At 44.0% G+C, this 27,476-nt stretch overlaps 1 protein-coding gene across 2 annotated transcripts in view; it reads right to left on the minus strand.

The window, feature by feature from the left end:
- Positions 1-16,369: 16,369 nt before the first annotated feature.
- Positions 16,370-27,476, minus strand: part of C1H3orf85 (chromosome 1 C3orf85 homolog) — a 44,814-nt gene continuing 33,707 nt past the window's right edge. The window contains exons 2-5 of one of the 2 annotated variants that reach the window (XR_012643881.1): positions 20,793-20,929; positions 19,616-19,701; positions 18,711-18,773; positions 16,370-16,786 (exon numbers count right to left, since the gene is read on the minus strand). Coding sequence is in view for 1 of the 2 variants with exons in the window: in XM_074983519.1 (XP_074839620.1) it covers positions 19,612-19,701; positions 20,793-20,929 (227 nt within the window). In the remaining variant the exon portion in view is untranslated. Of the gene's footprint in view, positions 16,787-18,710; positions 18,774-19,611; positions 19,702-20,792; positions 20,930-27,476 lie in introns of those variants that run through there. The other variant, XM_074983519.1, reaches the window with a different exon arrangement.

Consider the following 27,476-nt stretch of genomic DNA (forward strand, 5'->3'; position numbering starts at 1 on the left):
TGTAGAGTTTATCTGTGTGTCTGTCTTTGTATATCTGTCAGTCCACCAGACAGGGAATATGCTAAGGCTCCCCTGGCTGTGCCTGCTGCATCTTCAGTGGCTGTGGGGAGGCGCTTCTCACCTGGTCCCATGCTGCGGCAGTGAGAGAGAGAGCGGGGTCAGCTCTCTCCCCAGAGCAGCCTGTCTGCTGAACCCCTCATTCTCAGCCCCACCCCAGGGCAATAATTTTAAATGAAGAAAAGCAAAACTTATTTGAGTTAAAGACCCAAAGCAATACCAGGTAAATCTTCTACTAAGTAATAAGTACCTATTTCTGTTTCACCTGGCACCCTGTTTCAGCTCCTGTCAGCTGATGTGGTTGGTGAGCTATGTGATTATTCTGTCTGGAAAGCAATGGTAAGCCCACTCATCCTCTAAATTCTGATAATCTAAAAGTCTTGGTCCTGGTTCAGCATTGCTCGCTCATCCCCTGTATGGTTACACAGCACATCCCAAGTTTCTTCCCTTATCTTCCCACACCCACTGTTCTTGGTAAATTATAGCCCTTTCTATGTAATAAGATATAAGCTGATTGTATCATTCCTGGCTTTTTTCATTTTTATAGAGCACCAAGCTCAAAGCATGAGGTCTAATGCAGAATATAGAAAGCTAACGATAAAAATTCCCTGGACTTGCCCATGTTATCCACCTCCAGCTTACAAGTATGCTTCTCCTCATGCAGTTGTCCCATTGAGCATCTCTAAAATCCAGAAAAATATGAAGTTAACTGACTCAGGATCTGTCAGACAGGAGGGAGTTAGGGTGTTCCAAAGCTGACAATCCCTCACAGAAAACACCCTATCTCTAGCTGTTCCTCTTCTAAACAAGCAGATTCTGGACCTCTGCCTCTCATGGGTATGGTAACATCCCTACAGTGGGAGAGGGACTCTCTTGGGCAGCTAGTTCAAACCATTTCAGGGATTGCTAAAGTTAATTAAACTTCTCCAAGAAACTCAAGTTCTGGCATAGTGGAGCTACTGCATGAAGCAGTGCCTACTAAACAAGGGGGTAGTCACATGGTACATATTGGCTACATCATTCTACATATCTCCAAATGTTCCCTCTTTTCTAACTGGAGGATCATCATCAGAGAGAAGTTGCTGGTCTTCTATATAAAAAGTTGTAGGGATTTAATTACAGGGAAAAGGCAGAGGACATTGACTGGTAGCTGTTCTGATTGGTCAATAGGACTTTGTGAGTGACCCCACTGTGACCGGGTGCTTGCGAACAGGGTGAGTGCTAACAGGAGGGAGTTTTGAGAGGCTCTCCTGGAGGAGGAGAAGGAAGGAGCAAACTAAAGCACCTTGGGGTAAGTGGCTGCTTGTGTTTGGGGGTTCTGGGCTTGTGTTTGTTTGTTTGTTTGGAGTGCTGAGCTGAGTGTTTGTTTGAAAGGCCGTGTGCTCAGGCAGGCAGTTGGAAGCTGTGAGTCTTGATTAGGTTTGAATCGAAACACCGTGTGCTGATTGGCTGAGCTGTAGGCAGAGGGAGGAGCTATCAGGGAGGCCAAGCACTTAAACCCCGCTAGTAAGCGACCAGGTGCTTGCGAACAGGGTGAGTGCTAACAGGAGGGAGTTTTGAGAGGGGAGTTTAGAGGGGAAGCTTGGAGGGAACCAGTGACTTCTATTGCCCTTAAACTTAAATCCTTTATAACAGCCTGTATCTGAAACATTTAATTAAACCCTCATATATAATTAGAGTAGGAAATGGAGGCAGAAGCCCAGCAGCAGAGTGTGGGCTATCCTGTTTATTGTGTCGAGTGCAGTATGCATGACTACCTACCCTGTGGGCGGGTGGCGTAAGTGTGCGCTCGATGCAAGGAGCTCCTGGCCCTCAGAGACCGAGTGCATGCTTTGGAGGCCAGGGTGGCTGAACTGGAAGAGCTAAGGAAGGCAGAGGTGTTTGTTGATGAGACTTTCTGGGACATAGTAGGGCTGTCCCACCTCCAATCTGACAGTCCTGATGCTGTTACGGAGGATGAAAGGCTCAGGGAAGGAGAGCAGTCAATGGGAGCAGAGGGAAACCATCCCATAGTTGGGACCCTCCTTCCAGAGGGTGCTATGGTATCCTCTCGCACCGAGGATACTTCTCTGGGGGAGGGAGCGCCAGCTGTTAGGAAGAAGCAGGTTTTAGTAGTGGGGGATTCGATCATTAGAAATATAGATAGTTGGGTTTGTGATGACCGGGAGAACCGTATGGTGACTTGCCTGCCTGGTGCGAAGGTTGCGGATCTCTCGAGGCATCTAGACAGACTTATGGGCAGTGCTGGGGAGGAGCCGGTGGTCGTGGTACATGTCGGTACCAATGACATAGGGAAGGGTAGAAGAGATGTTCTGGAGGCCAAATTTAGGTTACTAGGAAAGAGACTGAAATCCAGAACATCTATGGTGGCATTCTCTGAAATGCTTCCAGTTCCACGCGCAGGGCCAGATAGACAGGCAGAACTTCAGAGTCTCAATGCGTGGATGAGACAATGGTGTAGGGAAGAGGGGTTTAGATTTATTAGGAACTGGGGACACTTTTCGGGTAGGGGAAGCCTATACAGGAATGATGGGCTCCACCTAAATCAAGGTGGATCCAGACTGCTGGCATTAAACATTAAAAAGGTCGTAGAGCAGTTTTTAAACTAAGAGGTGGGGGAAAGCCGATTGGTGCGGGGGAGCACAAGGATCGGACGGAGACTTCTCTTACACGAGGCTCCATAGATAGGGATTCCCTAGAAGTTAGTCAGATAGGGAACGTGGGAAATAATATATGGGCAAGATCAGATGTGAAACAATTGCATATAAAAAAATCCAACGCGTCTGTGAAAGGCGGACATATAAATAGTGGTAGTTTTTTAAAGTGCTTTTACACTAATGCTAGGAGTCTGTCTAATAAGATGGGTGAACTGGAGTACCTCATATCAAAGGAGGAAGTTGACATAACAGGCATCACAGAAACATGGTGGAATGAGGACAATCAGTGGGACACTATCATACCGGGATATAAATTATATCGGAAAGACAGAACAGGTCGTGCGGGTGGCGGAGTGGTACTATATGTGAAGGATAATATAGAATCAAATGAAGCAAAAATCCTAAAGGAATCAAAACGTTCCATAGAATCATTATGGATAACAATTCATTCCTCTAATAAGAATATGGCATTAGGAATATATTACCGACCACCTAACCAGGACAGTGATAGTGATGCTGAAATGTTAAGGGAGATTAGAGAGGCTATCAAAATAAAAAACACAGTAATAATAGGAGATTTCAATTATCCCCATATTGATTGGGTACATGTCACCTCAGGACGGGATTCAGAGATTAAATTTCTTGATGCCTTAAATGACTGCTTCTTGGAGCAGCTATTACAGGAACCCACAAGGGGAGAGTCAATTCTCGATCTAGTCCTGACTGGAACACAGGATCTGGTCCAAGAGGTAACTGTTACTGGACCGCTTGGAAATAGTGACCACAATATAATAACTTTTAATATTCCTGTGTTGGGAAGAACACCGCAGCGGTCAAACACTCTGGCATTTAATTTCAAAAAGGGGAATTACACTAAAATGAGGAAGCTAGTTAAACAGAAACTAAAAGGTAGAGTAACTAAACTAAAATCCCTGGAAGCTGCATGGAAACTGTTTAAAGACAACATACTAGAGGCCCAACTTAAATGTATACCCCAAATAAAAAAACACAGTAAAAGACCTAACAAAGAACCACCATGGCTTAACAGCCATGTTTAAAAGGCAGCGAGAGAGAAAAGGGCAGCTTTTAAAAAGTGGAAGTCAAATCCTAGTGAGGAAAATAGAAAGGAACACAAACACTCCCAAATTAAGTGTCATAATGTAGTAAGAAAAGCCAAAAAAGATTTTGAGGAACAGCTGGCCAAAAATTCAAAAAATGATAGTAAAATGTTTTTTAAATACATTAGAAGCGGGAAGCCCTCTAAAAAAGCAGTGGGGCCCTTGGACGATAAAGATATAAAAGGAGCAATCAAGGAAGACAGTGCCATTGCGGAGCGATTAAATGATTTCTTTGCTTCTGTCTTCATGGCTGAGGATGTTACAGAGGTTCCTAAATCTGAGCCAGCCTTTTTAGGTGACAAATCTGAGGAACTCTCCCAGATTGAAGTGACATTAGAGGAGGTTTCGGAGTTAATTGATAAGCTGAATAGTAACAAGTCTCCAGGACCAGACGGTATTCACCCAAGGGTTCTGAAAGAACTCAAATGTGAAATTGCGGAGTTATTAATAGTGGTTTGTAACCTATCCTTTAAATCCGCTTCGGTACCCAATGACTGGAAGACGGCCAATATAACGCCAATATTTAAAAAAGGCTCTAGAGGAGACCCTGGCAATTATAGACCGATAAGTCTAACATCAGTACCAGGCAAATTAGTAGAAACAATAGTAAAGAATAAAATTGCAAGGCACGTAGAAGAGCACAAATTGTTGGGCAAAAGTCAGCATGGTTTCTGCAGAGGGAAGTCATGTCTAACTAATCTATTAGAATTCTTTGAAGGGGTTAATAAACATGGGGACAAGGGGCACCCAGTGGACATAATATACCTAGATTTCCAGAAAGCCTTTGACACAGTCCCACACCAAAGGCTTTTATGTAAATTAGGCAGTCATGGAATAGGAGGAAAGATCCTTTCATGGATCGGGAATTGGTTAAAAGACAGAAAACAAAGGGTTGGAATAAATGGTAAATTTTCACAATGGAGGGGGGTAACTAGTGGTGTTCCCCAGGGGTCAGTCCTGGGACCGATCCTGTTCAACTTGTTCATCAATGATCTAGAAAATGAGGTAAGCAGTGAGGTGGCAAAGTTTGCAGATGACACCAAGTTGTTCAGGACAGTCAAAACCAAAAGGGATTGTGAAGAACTACAAAAAGATCTCAGCAAACTGAGCAATTGGGCAGCAAAATGGCAAATGAAATTTAATGTGGGTAAGTGTAAGGTAATGCACATTGGAAAAAATAACCCAGATTACACGTACAACATGATGGGGTCAAATTTAGCTACGACAGATCAGGAAAGGGATCTTGGAGTTATAGTGGATAGTTCTCTGAAGACATCCATGCAGTGTGCAGCAGCAGTTAGTAAAGGAAATAGGATGTTAGGAATTATTAAAACAAGGATAGATGATAAGACAAAAGATATCATACTTCCCCTATAAAAAACTATGGTACGCCCACATCTTGAGTACTGCGTGCAGATGTGGTCTCCTCACCTCAAAAAAGATATATTGGCATTAGAAAAGGTTCAGAAAAGGGCTACTAAGATGATTAGGGGTTTGGAATGGGTCCCATATGGGGAGAGGCTAGAGAGACTGGGACTTTTCAGTCTGGAAAAGAGGCGATTGAGGGGCGATATGATAGAGGTATATAAAATCATGAATGGTGTGGAGAAAGTGAATATAGAAAAATTATTTACCTTTTCCCATAATACAAGAACTAGGAAACACCAAATGAAATTGATGGGTAGTAGGTTCAAAACTAATAAAAGGAAATTTTTCTTCACACAGCGCACAGTCAACCTGTGGAACTCCTTGCCGGAGGAGGCTGTGAAGGCCAGGACTCTGTTAAGGTTTAAAAAAGAGCTCGATAAATTTTTGCAGGTTATGTCCATAAATGGCTATGAGCCAGGGGTAATGTATGGTGCCCTAGCCTTCAGTACAAGGGCAGGAGATGGATGGCAGGAGATGAATCACTTGATCATTGTCTTCTGTTCTCCTTCTCTGAGGCACCTGGCATTGGCCACTGTCAGCAGACGGGATACTGGGCTGGATGGACCTTTGGTCTGAGCCAGTATGGCCATTCTTATGTTCTTATGTTCTGTACACCAGTTCAAAGCTGGTTCCTCCTCACAGATCACCCCCCATTCCCAGCTCTCTTCCCCACTATTGTTACCCACATTAAGCTAAATGGGTGAGTGTTAGGGAGCTAATAGGAAAAGTTAAGAGGTGAAGAAAAAAAATGAATTATAAACTTCCTCTTTGGCCTCCCAAGTGCTAAACTGCAGTAGCTCTCCAGCCTGCCTGAGTCCTCTTGGGAACTGCTCAAGTAAATCCAATTGAATGTGGCTGTCAAGTCATGGGCTGCTGGTAGAAGGGTAGCTGTTCTCAGGCACTGAAGTGGGTGAGCGGAGAGTGGTCCGGATAACCCAGATATCCTTTACAAATACATGATTAGTCATTTCTCTCTAAATATGAATTAATGTTAACTATATTCACTGCCCTTTTAGAGCTTTTTTCGCATTGCATTGGATGCCTGAGAAAATTTGTGCTCATGCAGGGAGGGAATAGGAAAAAACAAAAACATGCGACTTACAGAGCCAATTATAAATAAGCAACTCTGATCAAAATTTGACTCCATGGCTTCTAATAGTCAATGAAAAAAAAGCAGAAATGGGGACAGGTAGAGAAACATTCTGTCCACAGGAAGTGGTAAACTTGATACCACAGGAATTACACACTTGACATGTGCATCTTATTCCTATTAATGGATATCCGTTGGTCTTACTTCTGGAAAAGTCATGTAGTGTTTGCCTGGAGTAGTTCCGATCTATGGCTTTCATATATACCTAGTTGTTAACTATTTGTTTTATACTAAACGGCAGAGGCTCCAGTTGAAATTGGGGTCTCATCATGGTACAAGGTGTATTTATACTTCAGAAGAAATTGTAACAACTGAATTGTAACACTGTTTTTTTCCACAATAGTTTCCCTGGCAAACTGTGCTTTTACCAAGGAAATTTCAGTAATGTTAGTTGCCAATCCAGTTATCATTGTGGAATTTCTGGAATATATTAATTACTGGATTAGGTAGATCTGGGAGACTATAAAACCTATAATCTAGCAACCACTGAGGTACCCTCTCCCCAAGAGGCTGGCTTGTATGATGTTTGTATGATGTACTAAAGGAAGACAATAAAAAATAAAAAAATAAAAAACAAAGACTCTGTACAGTAGCTGCCCTCAAGGGCTTTTTATATAAATAGTTGTGCTGACACAAGTTAATAACAGGACCATCGCAAGCTAATATGACAGTAATATGCAGAATCCATTATTTTCATCGGGCACATTATGACATGTAGTGCTGATATACATTGCATGGTCTCACACTGGCAAGATGATTAAGTGCTATTCTGGCACTGCAGGGCTTTCAGTATTTAGATACAGGCATGCCGGTGCATGCTTTCCCTTGCTGCAGCCAGAAAATCTAGTTCTAAGGAGTGATGGAACCAGCCCTTCAAACTTATAAGTACTGATGCTGCTGGACTTGCAATAGAAGACTGTCTGATGCTGGGCCGAATCCAAAGAATAGGCTCAGCCTCCTCCACCTCCTAATTTGTCCATGCAGATCAGCTGTCTCTGACCTGATCGGCTGCTCACCCAAACTTGTAAGGGACTGTTTTAGTATGGGCCTCTTAGAGTTTCCAGGCCAGAATAGTAGCAGCTGTCATTTCAGGCCAAGAGGGTTTCATGACAGATCAGTTCAACTTCAAATAAATTGCGGTGAACTGAGCTATCCAGGTGAATTGCTTAGAAAAATGTAATAGCTAGACCAGTTTCTCCTGAGTCTCACCTGCTGTTCAAGTTACTCATTAAAAAGAGGAACCCATATTGTCATAGCCTTCTTATAATTTAACATATATTTGCTGCTTGTTCATTTAGACATCTGATCTCAGCCTGAGTACTGTACATGACACCAGTGCTCTGTTATGTGTGCTGACTCTCCATTAGTTTCCAGGGGCAGGTTCAGGGTTGGTATAGACTTGTAAAGTCCAATTCATTTACAGCCTGCTTACTTTGAACATCACCTCCATCCAGTTGTGGCAAGTTGTCACTGCTGCTCTTAGCATTTTTGCTGGAGACTTCCAATACTGAAGGGAGAAACCTTCTGTTTGGGAACTTGTGTAACTCCCCGAGCCTGTTGATATTCAAGGCGTGCTGCAGGGTCAGGGACAGAGTGGCACGGTAAGAACTAGAACTTAGGACAGAGAAGTATTGCTTGGGTTTCTGCATATGTGCCTAGTGAGCAGCTAATAATCAATGGCAGCACAGGTGTCTACTATCTATTGGGTTCATAGGTGGGAGGAAAAGAGGGAGCCAAACACTGCATATGTGAACATGGGCCTCTGATGCCACGTCTACACAAGTGCCTTTTCCCAGGGAAACCGGGCTTCTGTTGGAAAAACCCGGGGCATGTCGACACACGAAACGTGCTTTGTCAACAATTTGTTGACAAAACCCAGCACATCCACCAGCAGAGTTATACCTCTCCCCATTCAGGCACAACACTTTTGCCAACAGTTGACAAAACAGCTGTGTAGATGCTCAAGGACACTTTTGTCGACAGGTTTACCAGCAGACTCTGTTTGCAGAGCTTCTGGCTAGCTGTTCCATTGAGAGGGGGCCAGCACTCTAGCTACTCTCTGTTGACAGAACAGATTGCTTCTTCACTCTGCTTTTATGTGCAGATGTGATCCATCAACAGAGGTCCTACTGGGAAATCTCTTCCAACAGTGACATCTGTCAACAGAGGTTTCCTATGTAGATGTGGCCTGTAGGTTTCAAAATCCATGAGAAGCCATTTGTACACAATCCACTGGCCATTGTGAAAGAGGGAAGGGAACTAACACCTTGATTAAGATAGGAAATTGAATCATACCCCTTGGAAAAGTTTCTCATTCATTTCAATCTCTGAATATGTCCTCATCCTAATAACCAAGAAAAATAACCTTCCCAAAATCATACTCCACCATTCCACTCCCCACAAAAGCCTTTTATCTTTTTTTATGCTCCTGAGAGGTATTTCTCTCCTTAAAGCATTACGAATCTAGCAAAACTATAACCATTCAGAACATTTTGCAAAATAAATTGTAAGGGTAAAATTTCCTTTTGTGCGCCAGTTCCATTACATTAAATGTAAAGGAAAAATAGGTGTTTGTTGGTGGTCCTATTTTAAAATACAACAATAGCTTCTCTGGTACTATACAGTTATCTGCCTGCTGATGTGCAGCAAAGCAAAAAGCAGATCAGCTAACATTCATGACAAAACACACGGTAGCAGTATTCAGGCACATACACTCAGTGGCTCTTTAGCTCAACTTCCTTCTGGGCTAGACTGGCTAGAAAATGTAACACCCTGTAAAGAGCAGATGAGAGACATCTAATGGCACTAGTACTCAAAAACAACACAGTTCATGCCTGAAGTGCAATGCATGCCTCAACTACAGGTTGAACCTTTCTAGTCTGGCAGTCTCTGGTTCAACAACATCCATCGTCTGGCATGATTTTAATTAGCTGTGTGCCCACTTGTCATGGATGAGACCAAGTCTCCCACAGTCCCATAAAGTTTGTTTACAGCCACCAGTCCTGGCTCTGTGTGCTGTGCTGTTATTTACCTGTAATGTGCCCCTAAATGTCTTCTAAGAGCCCAGTAACTGTGGAAGTGTTGGTAATGTGCTAGAAAATATTGACCTCCCATCGTCCAGCAAATTCTCTGGTTCGGCACCATTCAGGTCTCAAAGTGCTGGACTAAAGAGGTTCACCCAGTATGGCAGAAAGCTCATTCAAATCCTAATCTACTTAACTTCTAAAGTATAGTGATGGGACTAGTTTATTATACATTTTTCTTTTAGAACTGCAAGTGGCAATTGTATTAATTTCCATGGCAGAAAAAAGGAAAAAAATAGAGGTATATACATCTCTTAGAGCTGGAAAGGACCTCAGGAGATCATTGAGTCCCATCCCTTGCACTCACAGCAGAACCGATCACCATACCTGGCAGATTTTTTTTTTTGGAAGTAACTGCCCCAGACCCTTGAAGGGCCCTCGCAGGGGTTAAACTCACAACCATGGAATTACAAGGCCAAGGCTCTAGTCAACGAGCTTGAGCTATCCCCTCACCGCCAGTGGTAGCTAATAGAACCTAGCAACCAATTAACTGACAGTATGTACTATCATCTTTTTCCTCTCACTGTTCCATCTCATCCAGTCCTCTCAGATCACTTACGTGGCACACATACTTTGGTAATGTTTTACAGATGCATTATAAGCCACATAGGGTAGAGGTCTCTTACACTGTGCAAAGTTTTGCAACAGATTGGTTTTTGGTTGTTACTGTAATTGGCAACAAATCACAAGCACAACAGTAGCCTTCCTTAGGCTACCTCCCACTAACTGGCTGTCCAGAGTCAGTCATGACTTGGGGAGATCAGCTGTGTGGGTTGATAGGGCAGCTCACATGCTCATTCAACTTTTTCCGTGACTGCTAATGTAGGGACTAGTAGCAACTGGAGTGAGATCATCAGTGAAATGTTGTTCCTCAAGCTGGAAGTAAGCATCTGAATAGGAGATGTCACTCCGGAATGGATTTCTTGCAGTTTGTAGTAAGGAAGGAATCATTTGTCCTTGGTTCTAGAATGTTGGAATAATATTGGAGTCAGACATCAATATAAGTAAATATTTGTGCTATTATCTGAAAATGGCCCCTCTGGCACCACACGGACCTTCTAACCCCTTGGAGGGACACTAAGTTAGCCTTGACCAAAAAGGAAGAGCAACCTTTATTGCATCACCACACTCCTTTTGGCATCCGCTAGTTCTTTGTGACAGGTCTCCCTGTCCAAGGGTCGCATAGCTCTTCACACAAGGATGTATCACTTCTTTTTTTTCCAGTGGGTACCGATTAGCTTGCCCAAGCTACTCTGTGTTTTGTAGCATGTTGTTGAAATAGAGATGCCTTCAGTAGACTGAGGGAAGTGATCACTATAGGTTGTTTTTCATGATTCTAATTGTTCATGACAAATGCCGTTTTCTCTCCATGATTGATGACCATATTTCAAATGTAAATAATTACATCTTTTTATTCAAACTGCCATCCCAGACATTTCCAATTTGTCATGTAATTGCTAAACTTATTTTTTGTCTCTAATTGGAGCATTTCTGGCAATACGCCACTGGTATATTTAGCCAGCCACTGCTAAACTGCTTTGAATACAGTTCACTCTTGCTGTCACTGTTGTTGTCGTTAACAGCATGAGATATATTCTTTAGATGAGTATCTTGTCACAGAGATTTTGATCAAGCTAGGGAAACTAATTGGTGTATGTAAAATAAATGCATCAAAATGAACCCTACTGTCTGCAGCTCCTGACCATGTAGAAGCAAAGAGTTGAGTTCAGCTGTTAATTTCATTTGTGTTGAAACTGAATTTATGCATGTCTGCCTTAGCATGGCTTGGAAGAGTTTTTTTGCCCAATATGCATGGCACCTTTTGAAAAAAGGAATTGAAAGATGCCCTTTCCAAAAGGCGCATTTACATACGGTCTGGGGTTGGCGCCGTCGATTTGCGCTGTGGAAAGGGCCATCCACCCTTTCAAAAGAGGCCATCCAGCCTTTCGAAAGAGATTGACTGTCTAATCTCACCCCTGTTCTTTTTCGAAAGAAAGGGCCAGGGAACACTGCAGATGGGGCTGCATGGCACTGAACCCTTGCAGGGCCGCAGCCAGCCTCTCCATTAAAGGGCCCCTTCCCAACACCCTCGTCCTGCACAGCATGAGGCCTGCAGAGCTGCTACAAGCCCTGAAGACACAGTGCCCGCAGGACAGAGTATGGACCAGCAGCACCTGAAAACCCTGCTTGCTACCGCCGGTGGAGTGGTCTCCCTGCTGGCCACAGCAGTGGTGGCTCCCCCCAGGGGCAGGTAAAAATGCCCCAGATCCTTGGCTCCTTCAGCACCCCTCCCCCGGGTGCTCTGCCAGCTCTGGAGCTACCCCACCAGCTCCGAGTGGTGGGAGCAGCTGGTCATGGGGGAGTGAGACAATGACTGGTGTCTCTGGGATTTTTGGATGTGGTGGCAGACCTTTCTGGAGCTCTGCTAGTGGCTGTCCCCCATGCTGAGACATCAGAACACATGGATGTGGCGCGCCCTACCTGTGGAGAAGAGGGTTGTGACAGCTGGCTGGAATCTGGCCACTCCAGACAGCTACTGCTCCGTGGGACACCAATTTGGTGTGCGCAAGGCCAGAGTTGGGGCTGTCATGATGGAGGTAAGGAGGCCTGGGCCAAGGACCCACTGAGGGGGAGCCAGGACAGGTGCCAGGGTGGGGCTGAGGTGGGGGCCAAGACTAGGGACCCAGGTCAGAGGGCCTGGGTGGGTCTGGTGTGGGGCCAGGGTGGGGCCTGGCACACCCTGGACACCCTCACAGGTGCATGTCTCCCCCACTGCAGGTGGTGCACACCTTCAATGTGATGCTTCTCCAGAGGGTGATCCACAGTGGGTACCTGGACATGGCCATCATGGGCTTCACTGTGCTTGGGTTCCCGAATTGCGTCAGGGCCCTTGATGGGACCCATGTACTCATCTGCACTCCAGAGCACAGCAGAGGACAATATATCAACCGAAAAGGCTGCAGGCCATGGTGGACAGCCAGGGAAGGTTCCAGGACATCTATGTGGGCTGGCTGGCTGCACCCACAACACATGGGTTTTCTGCAATTCAGGCCTGTGCTGCTGGCTGGAGGCAGGGACCTACATCCCCCAAAGGGAGATCCCACTGGGGGACACCACAGTGCCCTTGTGCCTGGTGTCCAGTGCAGCATATCCCCTCCAGCCCTGACTCATGCGCCCCTATATGGGCTACCTCACCCCCAGGAAGGAGTACTTCAACACCCCGCTCAACTATGCCCGCAATGTGGTTGAGCGCACCTTCAGGCACCTCAGGGCCAGTGGCGCTCTCTCCTGGCACACCTGGAGGTAGGTGTCCTCAACCTTCCCCAGGTCATGGGCACCTGCTGCACACTCCATAATATTATGGGGAGTAAGGGGTAGGCCTTTACAGTGGGGTGGGTGTCCGTGTCCAGCACGGGCTGCCCCCAGCTGGCCACCACCCCAGCTGCCAGGCCCACCACGAGGGGGTCTGCATCTGGGAGGCCCTGCGCAAGTACTTTGCCCAGGGAGCCCAGGGAGCGCCACCATGGCCACCCCCCAGTGATTCCACTGCACACTCCCCTCCACACTGTGCACCCCTCATCGCCACCTCCCTCACACTGCACCCCTCCTCCCGCACACCACCACCACCCAATGAGCACACAATACATGAGGTTGTGGGAAAAATAAACAGCTGTGTTTGGCACTAAAAGGTGTGCTTAATGCCATATCTGAATAACATAAACATATTAACTATTTCCAGCAGGAGGGAGACCCAGGTGGCCCATGCGGGAGCCATTACTCCGGTACAGGGGTGGAGGGCCGCTACCCATGTGGACCCCAGGACCTGTGCCACCCCGGGTCCAAGGTCCCCGGCGGGGCTGGGAGGGGGCAGGGAGGATGGGGAGGTAGGGCCAGGAATCAAGCACACCCAACAGTCAGGCATAGCAGGGCCCCCTCCCAGGGGGCTGGCAGAGGGGGCAGTGGGTGGGGTGGCAGGTGGGGCTGCAAGAGGGACGGCGGGAGGGGCAGCAGTGGGCTACAGGAGGGGCAGCAGGGGGGGCAGCTGGTGGGCAGTGCAGGGGCATCCAGGCCAGCAGCTCCCAGAACAAGGCCATCATCTCCCAGAATACCCCCTTAAATTCCCCCAAGGCCTCCCAGTGCCAGGTGGCCTCCTCCTCCTCCTCAAGGCAGAGGCGCCACTCCACCAGCTCCACCTGCTGTTGGATGGAGGCAGCAATGTGGTGGTCCTCCACCACCCACTGTTGGCCCCCCTGGGAGCAGGGATGCCCTGGTGCCAAGGGTGTTTCCATCCAGCCACTATCCCTTGCCTCCAGAGAGCTGTCTGGGATGACAGAAGGTGCAGGGCTGTCCCGACCCTCGGACGGCACAGCTGCGGAAACAGGAGGGAAGAGAGGGACAGGCTGTGCGTACCAACCCACGCCCCCATCCCCCCATGGGCAGTGGGTCACCATCCCCCTAGCCCCTGTCTAACAATGAGGTGGCCCCTGTCCCCCTGTGGGCAGCCCCCTTGTGTGGTCCAGCCCCCGCAACCCTTCCCCTAGGGGCAGTACATGGCACTGTCCACGGGAGCAGGTGCTGTGGCTGGCTGGGGTCTGCTGGGGACGTGGGGGGCCCTCAGGTGAGTATGGAGCCCCCTGCTCTGTGATCCACGGTGTGTGCCCTGTCGGATATGTACCTGAGAGTCCACCACCAAGGTCAGGGGATGCCTGGCTGGCTGAGGCTGTACGGGAGGGGAGGTCGATCACTTGGTCCCCCACCTCGCTTGATTACTCCCTGGCTGCTGCTGGCTCTGGCTCTGGCTCTGGCTCTGGCTCTGGCTCTGGCTCTGGCTCTGGCTCTGGCTCTGGACTGGGTGGTGTGGGGCTGGCCGCTGGTCCCAGCTCCTTGCTGTCCCTGGGCTGGGGCTCCTCGGCTGACGCATTGAGGACAACAGCTGGGGAAGAGGGGTCCGAGAGGCCGAGGAGGTTCCGGAGCTCCCAGTAGTATAGACAGGAAGCAGGAGTGGCCTCCAACCAGCTGGCCGAGGCCCGAGCCTGGGCATAACCCTGCCATAACTCTTTCATCTTGTTTCTCACTTGGTCAGGCAGGGTGATCGTGGAGCTCAGGCCCTCGGCCAGCTGGGCAAAAGAAGCCATATTATTCTGCTTCATGCCCATGACGCGGAGTACCTCCTCCTCCTGCCAGAGGCCCAGTAGGTCCCTGAGCTCATGCTCCATCCAGGAGGGAGCGCACTCTTCCCCCCGCTGGCTGGACCCCTGTGAGCCCTGGCCAGGCTCAGAGTGGGGAGGGCTGGTTCTCCTGACTTGCCTGAGTGCCGGCCATTGCAAGAAGCCAGCCGGTCTGGGTCACACTGGGGTGTTCAGGGGCAACATGTGTAGCAGCTGCTGCCCGGATGATCTCAGCTTACTGCAACGGGATTTCTGGGTCCATGCAGCTTTAAGGGCTGCAGCACACACAGACCATAGAGCCCCACAGGCCCTGGGCAGCATGTCTCCACCTAACAGCTGATTGCCGCCATGGAGAACCCCACTCTTTTGAAAGAGCATGGCACAGATCATTTGCACACATCCTCTTTCAAAAAAGGCTTTTGAAAGTGAGGCCTCTTCCTATTTCACGTTTAGAAGAGTGTTTTTGATTTCGATGGCGCATCCCATCAATTTCATTTTCGAAAGAGCATGCAGCATGTGTAGATGCACCACACGCACTTTCAAAAGAGGACCTAGGTTTTTGAAAATATTGTCAAGTGTAGACGCAGCTGTATTTGTACCTGTATAAAACCAATGTACACTGGGTGACTACACTAGCCTAAAATGCATAGATTATGCTTACCGTGAAACTCCTGCCATTTGCTATGATCTAAAGAACTTCAGTAGTTGTTTTAATGTTTACCAGCATTACTGAAGGAAGAATGGATAGTAGTGGGCCAAAACAGTTACCTCTACTGGCCCTCAGAAGTCTGGGACCTACCTCCTAAACCGAGGTCCAAGAGGAGGAGGCAAGAGATGAAGAATACAGTAACCAAGTCACTTATGAGACTAGTGAATGTAAGTGTTCTTTGGTGTTTCTCTGCTGGTGTTTTATTTTTTGGCCTTTTCCTTAGAATGAATGAATTGTTGTAATGATGATTAATAGTATGAATGAAATCATGGTATTGTAAGTGATGTATTCAGCATCAAAAGATTTAATATTTTCTTTAGTGTTCTCAATCACTTCACGGTAGCCCTGGATACTTGTACAATGGATATTGAAACCTATGCACACAGGAGGAAAACTGAAGCATCACCATAAAACCACCCTCTTTCCTGTGCTATTCTCTGAGAGGCCTGTGACCAAAGATTCTGTGACAATATGAATCCTCATGGTCAGGTAGTTTTGTCTGATGAACTGAAGAAAGACTTGGAGACCTCTGATGGAAAAAGCCTTGTCACTAGTCACATCCATGCTAAACAGTGCCACAACCAAGTGTCTTCAATGTTGACAAATTAGATACTATAAGGAGGAAGCAGCTCACTCAGATCATTAGGACTTCAACCGTTTTGCACTTGGAAGCTTAAGACCAATACTTTCCATGCTGAAAGCAGAGTTTTGAGATAATGAAATGGAAGCAGTATTCTAAATAACCTAATGGTTTTGCCACAATATTAAAAGGTCTTGCTCTCTACAGTGAAAACTGCAGCTGACATGGTCTGCAGTACTCTAACACAAACACTTCCAAAAGGGAAAGGAGAGCATGTTTCTTTTAAAACTTTCCTTCAGAATTTCAGTTTACCAAACGCCTCCCCTACACACAAACCTCATAATTTTCAGTATTCCGTAACATAAATGCCAAAAGCTTAATTTCAAGAAGTAAAAATCATTCAGTTCTCAGTTGCCAGAACTTCAACATTTATTTAAATTAACTATTTTGTGGGAGTGAGAAGAAAGGAAATCCATTTTAGTAAAAAAAAAAAAAATTAACCTGTCTTACTAAAAATACTATTCCTGACTTGTTATCTTCACCATTTTTGTTCAACTTAGCATCATTTCACTTCATATTTTACTTGATGAGAACAAAATATATGGACTTTGTGTGTCTACTGTGTATGTTTCAGCTGTAGATATCTTAACAAAATACAGGACAAATGCAGTGTGGCTGGGGCAAATAGCTAAAAGTGTAACTCCTGGATCAAGATCCTCCATACAGTACATTGGGAGATAGGTGAAACTTCTTAAATTTAGTTGTGCTTTCTTGTCTGCTGCTGGAGATGAGCCCCAGATTGCTGTAGCATATCCATGTAAGACCTAATGTGGTCCCTAAAAAGGAAGAAATAAGTCAAATTAGGAAGGCTCTGCTGAAGTAATTTAAAGATAACTTTTTATTTAATATAGAACTGTGGGTAATGCATGGATATTATCAGGTTTCACAGATTTAAGTATGTGTCCTTTCATGTGCTGGACCCTATTACATTCAAAAGTTCACAGTGTTGCCTTCTGAGTTCAGTGGCCAGCGAGTACTGGCTGCTGGCCAAGAGCCCAGCCCTCAAGGCAGAGGTGCTACCAGCAGCACCTTAGAAGTAAGGGTGCCAATACCACATTCCCTCTCTAAAATAACCTTGGGATGCCTCACACTGCCCCTATCCCTACCTCTCCCTTTTGAGCCAAGACCCCCAGGACTTGAGAAACAATGGTCTCCCTGGTAAAATCAATGTAAGACCAGATTTCACAGAGGGAGACCAGATTTCAGAGGTTGATTGTGTTTTTCATGACCATGAAATTTGGTAGGGCCCTACTCATGCATACCTAAAAGCATCAGAGGTTAATTTGTATAGTACTAGCAGTGCATTTAAACAGAGATGAAGTTTGATTCCTGCCCCCCTGAGATCACATTTTAAAACTAACATACATTGAAATCATTGGAAAAAATTCAGTGAGAACACAATTTAAGAGTTTACCATCAAAAATATGGGTTCTGTTTTCACCAGACATAGGCCCAGCAATGTATGAGTTTGCAAACTACCCTTTTATGTTGAGCCTGTCTTTTGAGGTTGCTGGGAATTGCCATACCACTGAACTCGTGTTTCTAGTCCTTTGCAGAACAACAGCCAGTATCAGAAGCTTCAAGGTACGTGCAAGTAGTGAACAGTTAAGGTCAGAGATAGTCAGGAACGTTCCATCTGAATGATTTTTCCAACAGAAAAGGCCCCTTTCACAATCAGTTTTCCAGAAGAAACAGGGTTTTCCCCCCACCGCCTTCCCAATCAGGAAAACTAAAATGACTCTCCCACCTCCCCCTCTCTTGAAAAGTCCCTGTAATTTAGCTTCCTGCCTGCTGGGGCAATGAAATAGGCAAAAGCCTTTCAGCAAGACAGCTGGGAAGCTTAAAAAATGTTTTGTTTCTCCCTAAACAGAATTTCCTGGAAATCCCTTCTTGTGAAATGTTCTGTGATTATTTTTGTTCCAATTTGTTCCAAATAAATAAATAAATGAAAAACAGGAAGGATTTCCCATTTTTCAGCCAGCTCTAGTGATGATTAGCCTAGCCACAGAGTAAATTTCTTCCTAGTGGCTGACATGGGAGGGTTTAAGCTTTTATTAAAATCAAATTCTTTTTTTTTGGTATCTTATAACATTGGTCCCTATTCAGTGCCTGAGATCCTCACTTGCGCGAACCATGAGATAAACACATATGAAGATACGTCAACATAGTGAAAAAACTGGCAATGGAGCAATTGGATTCCCAACTGCCTGCCATTTTCCCCCTCACCACTATAACACATCTGCCCATATGGTCTTGTATGAAAAAGTCTAGAAGATAGGCCACATGGCTAAACTGGAGGCATGAATTATATTCACAGTTGTTCCAGTAGTCTGTTTTGTATCTTTGGGCAACTCACTTCACTTCTCAGTGTCTCTGTTTTCCTAAATGGTATTAATACTATTTCCTTTGTAAAGGGCTGGGATAGCTACCCATGAAAAGAAATCTGTACAAGTAAAGCATTTATTATTCTGTAGTACATGTCAAACATCGTTTTTTAAAGACTGATCCTTCCATTTACTGTAATCTTTAAAAAATTGAAGTGTTCATCTTAACATTCTCTGCAAAATTTTCATATGATCATTTGAGACACTGGATTTATTGCATGTAATTACCAACCTGTAAATACTTCAGTGTCTACTTCTTTCTACATTTTGATCAGTCATGTATTTGTTCTTCACTGAATACAATTTAACTACTGACCTGTATGCTGAAAAAAACCTGTTCCTTCTCCCCCTCCTTTCATTTTCTACGACGAGTTGCTTTCTATCAGCAGTATATGAAAGATGCATGTCAGATACAAAAGTAAAGGTCGCTTCTGGGTTCTTTAAGTTTTTTATTTCTCAAAATGTGACCAAAGCCCATACAAAAAGCTCTATGCATTGTAAAACTCTATGGCTGTGTCTACATGGGCACAAATCTTCGAAACAGCCATATTTTGAAGATTACTAATGAGGCACTGAATTGAATATTCAGAGCCTCATTAGCATTAGGACGCTTCCGGTCACAGCACTTCGAAAGTGCCGCTTTCGAAAGTGCACGGCTCGGTGCGGCTACACAGGGCTCCTTTTCGAAAGGACCAGCACCTTTCGAAATCCCCTTATCCTGATCAGTGATCAGGATAAGGGGATTTCAAAATGTGTGGGGTCTTTTCAAAAAGGACCTCTATATAGTCGCGCCGAGCTGCGTGCTTTCGAAAGCGGCGCTTTCGAAGAACCACGGTCAGAAGTGTCATAATGCTAATGAGGTGCTGAATATTCAATTCAGTGCCTCATTAGTAATCTTCAAAATGGCCGTTAGCATGGCTATTTTGAAGATTTGTGCTCGTGTAGACACAGCCTATGACCCTTAAATATCATCATAGCCACCCAACAGCATTGATTCATCATAGTTAAACTCAGACAGCCAGTAAAAATCGTAAAGCCCCTATTACTCCAGTTTTCAGAACAGTTATTTTTCTAATCACATCAATTGCAATTAAGAGCCGGGGAAACAGCACCATATAATATTATGCTTTTGGGATCCTGTGTGAATGCTATTATCTCCTTTATCAATTATTTATGCGCACCCTTTTTTTAAGGTAAGTACCGTCTTTAGACAAAACTCACCGGGCAGTGTCAGGATCAAAGGCAAATGATCCCAAGTCCATGTAATATTGTGCTGTAGATCTCAAAGCAGTCCAAGACTCACTAACCTGATAAACAACAAAATAGATGGAGTTACTGGACTTGATACAACTTCAGTGAACTAGAGGTCTTTAGGTAGAACCTAATGTGATATGCAAGTCATGTTCAAATAGCTTTTGTAGCATGGCATAGGTTCAGATAATTATAAAGTAGGACTCATATGGATCCTAATTCTGATTATTTTCAATCTTTACGTATAAAAAGTTCCTGCAACTTCAGCCCTTGGGATAACTGTGCAACCTCGCCTGGATCTGAATTTACAATTGCAGCACAGTTCACTCTTTCAAGTTCACACATGCAAACCTGAAGTGATCATCTAGAAGTCAGGACGGAGAGTAGAGTCATGGATTTTAGAAATGCTGGTTCAGAGCTGATGAGACTTGACAACAACTTGCTTTCTGGAGCAGGAGGAAAGAGAATTTGAAGATCATTTGTGTTACAAGCCAGGAGCCGTGTCTACACTAGCCCCAAACTTCGAAATGGCCACGCAAATGGCCATTTCGAAGTCTACTAATGAAGTGCTGAAATACATATTCAGCGCCTCATTAGCATGCGGGCGGCTGCGGCACTTTCAAATTGATGCGTCTCGCCACCGCGCGGCTCGTCCCGACAGGGCTCCTTTTCAAAAGGACCCTGCCTACTTTGAAGTCCCCTTATTCCCATCTGCTGATAGGAATAAGGGGACTTCAAAGTAGGCGGGGTCCTTTTGAAAAGGAGCCCCATCGGGACGAGCCGCGAAGTGGCGAGGCGCGTCAATTTCGAAGTGCCGCGGCTGCCTGCATGCTAATGAAGCGCTGAATATGTATTTCAGCGCTTCATTAGTAAACTTCGAAATGGCCATTTGCATGGCCATTTTGAAGTTTGGGGCTAGTGTAGACGTGGCCCTTGAGGCACAAATAAGGAAGCTATTGAGTATAGTGTAAGAGATTGTAATCCTGAGCTATTTATCCTAGTACTTTTCTATAAATAAGAATTCAGTGACAATGGAATTTGGGTGTCCCTTGAAAAGCCAGTGACTTACTTGCAAACTGGCATTCAAAGGGCAACATATATATTTACAGACTCTTAAACAGACAGTGCTAAGTTATCAAACAAATACCTGTTCCGCTAGAGTGTAACCCCATGCATTCTGGCTATTGCTTGGGTCCCAGTAGTTTTGAGAATATGGAGTTTGTCTTTTAAGTCGTATAAACTCATTTGCTTCATCTTCAGACATAAACGGTGCTCCCAGTACACCTGAAAAGGAAATGGCACAATGTCATAATGTTTGTGAGTTATTTTAGAACTTACCCTTCACATGAATTTGTAACCATGTATCATTCCTTCACTGAATAGCAATAACTTAATCTGCAAGGTATCAGAGCTTGTTCAGAAGGAATATTCGAATCTAAATTAGGCCATAAGTTCAAGATTTTTGTAAAAACAAGGTTTTACAAAACCTACATCCCATTAAAGTGTTTCTGAAAGTTCCCCTTAAATCAAAATGGGAGAAGTTATTTAAATTGAATCATTTCACTCTACCAGGTAACACAACCAATCCAACAGGGAGAACCTGAAAGGGTTCCTTTAACTGAACAATATCAATTCTGAGTGAAATACAAAATATACCTAGTGAAAAGTAATCTCGACTTCACTGTTCCTTTCCTTTTCATTTACTTTGTTTGTCTGTTTGTGATGTGTTTTGTATAGATTTTCCTAAAGAAATTGTTTATGAAGAGTCCAAACTCAGAAATGACTTAAAGCATATTAATTTCCAAATGACAGTCATTTAATCAGATATCAGTTGAATTACACTTCACATTCCCAAGTTGCAAGACTAGACAATACAGAAATTTCTTCTTCTCCCTCCACTTCCATGCCCTGCAGTCCTTTTCTCTTCTGTATTTTCATGCACCTCTGCCATTGCCCTTTCTCTTAGTAATCTAGTACCATAACAAATATGTGTTCTCTACTCTTACCACTTAGAATGGGCTAGGGTCAGTTACAGGAGGTGGCCCTGATCTTCATGAATTTTTCCCTGGAAGCTACTTGCTGAATGAGCCTGGTTCACAAGCATATGGTTGTCATGTTTCTGGTTCTCCTCTCAGCTTGCTCAGGGAGACTTTTCAGACCCACCCTCATGCAGGCTATCTTCTCTATGACGTGATAATTACTCTCAGCACGAGGGTGTCCCTGTTTCTCATTATTTTCCCTTTAAATCTGTTCTACACCTAAATATTAGCTCAACCTAGTTATTGTTCAGGGCTGTGGAAAATTTGGTATCCTGTGCCACAGCGTTAGGACATCCTAACTGTCAGGTGATGAGTCCTCTGAACTTGAACCTGATTAAACCTCATGCGTAGATAAGTCATTTTTGTGCTACGCTGTGACCAGTTGAGAAGCCAGCAACAGGTTCGGAGATATATATAAGCCTCATAGGAAAAACTGCAACTAAGTCTGCTCCATGTCATTTCAATGCCACTTCAAGGCTTCAAACTCTCTCCTGCCTGACAGTGGTAACAGACTCCAAAAAACCTCAGCCTCCTCTTGTCTTGCTCTTACTCTGGTCTTGCTCCAACCCCACTCTATAATCCTCATTCTGGTTCTAACCCATGGCTCCAACCGTACGCCTAATTGCTGTGGCTCTGATCACTAGAACTGATCCTACCCGTTGGTCTCTGACACTAACCCCCTCTCTAGATACAGCTAGGTCAGTGAAAGAATTCTTCTATTGAACTAGCTACCGCCTCTTGAAGAGATAGACATCTTAACTACATAGATGGAAAAACTCTTTATGTCAGTATGGGATGTGACTACGCAGTGCTACAGTGTTGGAGCTGTGCTGCTGCAGTATAAACATAGCAAAAGAAGGTTTTCCCTTTCCCACTGCAACATTGTCTTTATATCTAATGGCTTGTGTATGCAAAAATGTTACAGTTTAATTTAAAGTGATATTTTAAGCCCATGGAGTTAAATTGGTGCAAACTTGTGTGGATATGTCACTTTTTAAATTGGAATGAAAAAGTCACTCCAACTGGAATATGTATATCCAAGCTCAGGATTGTCCCATTTTAGCTAAATTGTTTTATCTTATACTGCTATTCTGAATGTACACAAAACAACAAGTTCAAGCAAAGTTCTGTACTCTTTGCACATCACATCCTGTAACAGGAATTCTGTGGGCCAAACTATGGCATCAGAGACACCCATCCAACCCCAGGGCTTCTGCTAGTTTGTACAGGGACACTAATCTGCATTTAGTAAACCCTTATGCAGATCATGCAAAATAATGGGATACAGCTCATTCCTGCTTAGCAGTGTTAATTGTGCTGGGCTACCTGGAGTGTAAAGCATCATTTATCCCTAGCAAAATCCCATACAGGTGGCAGATCTGTCGAGTGAAAATTCTGCTTTATTTGCAATGCTACTGCTTTTCAGAGCCAAAAAAGCACTAGAAAAGTAAATTGGAAAACCAAAGAGAAGATGACAAAGTGGGGCCCAATCTGGTTGTGATCTTCAGCTGTTGGACTACACATGTGAAACAGAAATAACATGATAGCCAACAACTTTGTCAGAAAGATGGACTAAATGTCCTAACAGGTCATCTAGCCAAGGTTTGATATGCATCTTATGCTTTGCTTGCTCAGCCACTAAGTTAACTTGATCAGAAACAGGAAGCAGCAATTCAGTCATCCTCAAATAAAATTACGCTTAAATTGAACCAACTGGGCTGATAACCTAATGCATATTCTGTGGCAAATTATCTTAGCTTTAAGCATAAAATGCTGTTCCTTAGATAACTAAGAAATAGCTACTTATTTCTGGGTTTCTGAATACAAGAAAAATTCCATAGAGAAATATTTACTGCCTCTGTGCATGCAAGCAACACAAGGTTGTTCCAGAGTTCAATAAATTCATACAAGGCTACTTTACCAAGAGTCTAATCTTTCTTAGTCAACTCACTATGAGATTTTGTCGAGATGTATTATTTTATTTTTATATTGAACATATTTTGTGAAAATCATTACTATTTTGTGGGGAGACATTTGACTTTTTGTCAGAGATAAACCATAACGTGCATTGTAGCAATCATAAGACTTTACCTTTTTCTCTGAAATATATAACTAGGTCAGATTAGTAATGTGGCTTAACTTTTATTGCCAGAGAGTACTATGGCCTTGTGACATCATAGTGAGTTACAATAAAAAACATGAACAGAGTCTAATATTTCCCTTCAAAGGATAACCATATAATAGCTATTATTGGCACCATGTGGAGAAATGAAGTTTTCTCTTAGCTCCTACAGTGCCTAGTGCTACGTTTTAAAGGTATTAGTTTAGATGTTTTATATATACGTATTCTTAGACTGCATTAGTAGCCAATGGGAAATGTCATTCCATGAGAAACATGTTCTCCTTTCCTCATGTAGAATTAACCAGTATAGGAATGAATGGGAAAGTTCATTGAGAAATTACATACACAAAAGGAATTTTAACAGAGAGGGAGCCGTGCTAGTCTATATACTATAAAAACAAAAAAGCAGTCAAGTAGCACTTTAAAGACTAACAAAATAATTTATTAGGTGATGAGCTTTCATGGGACAGACCCACTTCTTCAGACCATAGCCAGACCAGAACAGATTCAATATTTGAGGCACAGAGAACCAAAAACAGTAATTAAGGTGGACAAATCAGAAAAAAATTATCAAGGTGAGCAAATCAGAGAGTAGAGGGGTACTTTCTGATTGTTTGTAAACTGGTGAGCTGCGTCTACACGTGCACGCTACTTCGAAGTAGCGGCAGTAACTTCGAAATAGCGCCCGTCACGTCTACACGTGTTGGGCGCTATTTCGAAGTTGAAATCGACGTTAGGTGGCGAGACGTCGAAGTCGCTAACCCCATGAGGGGATGGGAATAGCACCCTACTTCGACGTTCAACATCGAAGTAGGGACGTGTAGACGATCCGCGTCCCGCAACATCGAAATAGCGGGGTCCTCCATGGCGGCCATCAGCTGGGGGGTTGAGAGATACTCTCTCTCCAGCCCTTGCGGGGCTCTGTGGTCACCATGGGCAGCAGCCCTTAGCCCAGGGCTTCTGGCTGCTGCTGCGGCAGCTGGAGATCCATGCTGCATATACAGGGTCTGCAACTAGTTGTTGGCTCTGTGTATCTTGCACTGTTTAATGAAAGTGTGTCTGGGAGGGGCCCTTTAAGGGAGCGACTTGCTGTTGAGTCCGCCCCGTGACCCTGTCTGCAGCTGTGCCTGGCTCCCTTATTTCGATGTGTGCTACTTTGGCGTGTAGACGTTCCCTCGCTGTGCCTATTTCGATGTTGGGCTGAGCAACGTCGAAGTTGAACATCGACGTTGCCAGCCCTGGAGGACGTGTAGACGTTATTCATCGAAATAGTCTATTTCGATGTCGCAACATCGAAATAAGCTATTTCGAAGTTGGGTGCACGTGTAGACGTAGCCGTGCTGTTATAACAAAGAGGAAAGATGGTCTTTGTGATTCAAACTCGGAACTGAGTCAGACAATCCATACCCAATTCCATATCCATTCTGCTTCCTAATATTCTCTGTGATCTTAAGACATGATCCCTAATGTATGCCTCAATTTCTGCTTCTGTAAAATGGTATAATTGATCTCTACTTGTTGAACACCTCAATCAATGTCTTAAAATAATTTGTGATCCTCAAATACGTATTCTGGCAAGTATTACCAAAGAACTTTCTGATGTATGCAATTCCAAATCTTGCAGCAAAACCAGAATGATACAGTCCCCGGCTATGAGACTAGACATAGCGGGAGCATGTGCAATGGACAGGAGATCATGGAATTGCTCACAAGGCATAATAATAAGAAGGATAAACAATGTCAGAGATTTAAGGTGTTTTCCTTCAGGATTAAAATATGAAGGAAGAATAACAAAGTCATGGCCAGAAATGGAAAATAAAAGGACCATCTTTGAGGAGTCAGCTGCTGTGAGAATTACAGCAGTGTTTTTGGAAGAGTCCACTAAATTTTTCATACCTAAATATTAATTTTAAAATTAATTTTAACACTACTCATCAGTGGGACTTCACTGATCACAAATCCCAAGAGAGCACAAAGGCAAGTTCCTTTTGTTCTCCTGGTGGAACTCCTGGCTAAGAGGATCCCAATACAGCTGTTGTAATAGTCAAAGGATTAAGAATAGGTGCTAAAAGTTTAGTTCCTGGGTCTGGTTAGGCATCTGTGTAGATGATGTGAATTTTCTGAACTGCTGACCAATAAGAGCTGCTGTGTGCTTAACACTCATGGAAAAATAACCATTTATAGTCATGTCTAATTATGCACCTGGAATGCAAACTTTACCTATGCTTGAAAATCTTGACAATATAGGATGCAGCTCCCAGATGTTAAGTCACCATTAGTAGTATTTCAATACTAATGGCAGATTTTGACAATTGGGTCTAAATGTATTCTTTGTGCAACTCTAGTGAAGTAAAGGGTTTATTTTGACCATTGATATTTACCCCTTACTTTTTAATCTTTAAAAAATGTGGCAATGAGTTAGCGAAGTTTCAGTAAATGGTTTCCATAAATATTAGCAAATAGAGCTACTTTTTCTTCCCCTATTCTCTGATTTTCTCCTGTGTTTGCATGTCTGCCATAATTTCAACACCCATAAGTAGCTATGTTTGGCAGTTGAACTTTAAAATTGTGAAGTCTGCATTTGCTTTGGAGTCAATCCTTCTTTTCTTTTTTTTCTTTTGCTTAATATTTCTTGTAATCATCAGTTTTGAATGTGCCTAGACAAAACTGTCAGTTCAAAAAGCAGACGTGGCTGTGGTATCAGACATTTGAGATAGCACTGCCTGAATTACAACAGTGAACTCTTAACCTCTGACTCTTTGGTCCTGGTGACGTTACTCATGCTGACGTGTTGAGTACTTTGGAAAGGTAAACTGAATGTAGTTGCTTAGAGTTGCTACCTAAAGCCAGAAATGAGCCAAAAGCATATCAGAATCCCAGCTTCAAATCCCTGCCCCCCATATGTACTGAAGATTCAAGTAGGTGGATCGGAATTTTGCAGCTTCAAACCCATTGTGATATGAAGTCTACTTTTGTCCTAATTAGAATAGTTCATGTCATACTCTGTGCTACACACATGCATGACAAGCAGGAGATAGTATTTTATAATGCTTTAAAAAGTCAAGAAAAATCTGGATTTGATTCTTATCTGTAGTCATGGTTAATTCCTCCGAGAATTTCTGAGGCCTTTACGAAAAATGTAGAATTGGTGCTTTGGTAACATTAACTATGAGTGATGATGTGAAAGTTCATGGAGATCAAGACTTGATGATCAGACATGGCCCTCTTCAGGTGCAGGAGGAGGGTTGTTAGAGGATGCATTTTAGGATTCCAGAGACTAACTGTGAGTTGCATGTTATGTATTCTATGTCATAAGTTGTCATTCGCGATGATTGATCAAGTCAAAAGACATAAAGCTGTTTGAATAAAATTGATAACTTGTAAACATTTGAAATATAAACCTCACACAATATAAACCTAGGTCAAAATATTTGTATTTGTTTGTTGAGGACTTATATCAATATTGAAGAATCTAAATAAACAAACTAATGCACTTAGACTGCGTCTACACTACAGTTCTGTTTTTAAAGAACATCGTTTGGAAGAGAACATAGAAAGCATCCACACACACCAGCGGGGACCCAAGGTTCGATCCGTTCTTTTGAAAGGCCCCCAGCACAATTTCGAAAAAGAGCGTCCACGCATACCAGAGCGCTCTTTCAAAAGAGCA

This window comes from Carettochelys insculpta, chromosome 1 (assembly GCF_033958435.1).
Source record: "Carettochelys insculpta isolate YL-2023 chromosome 1, ASM3395843v1, whole genome shotgun sequence".
Taxonomy (NCBI): Eukaryota; Metazoa; Chordata; order Testudines; family Carettochelyidae; genus Carettochelys; species Carettochelys insculpta.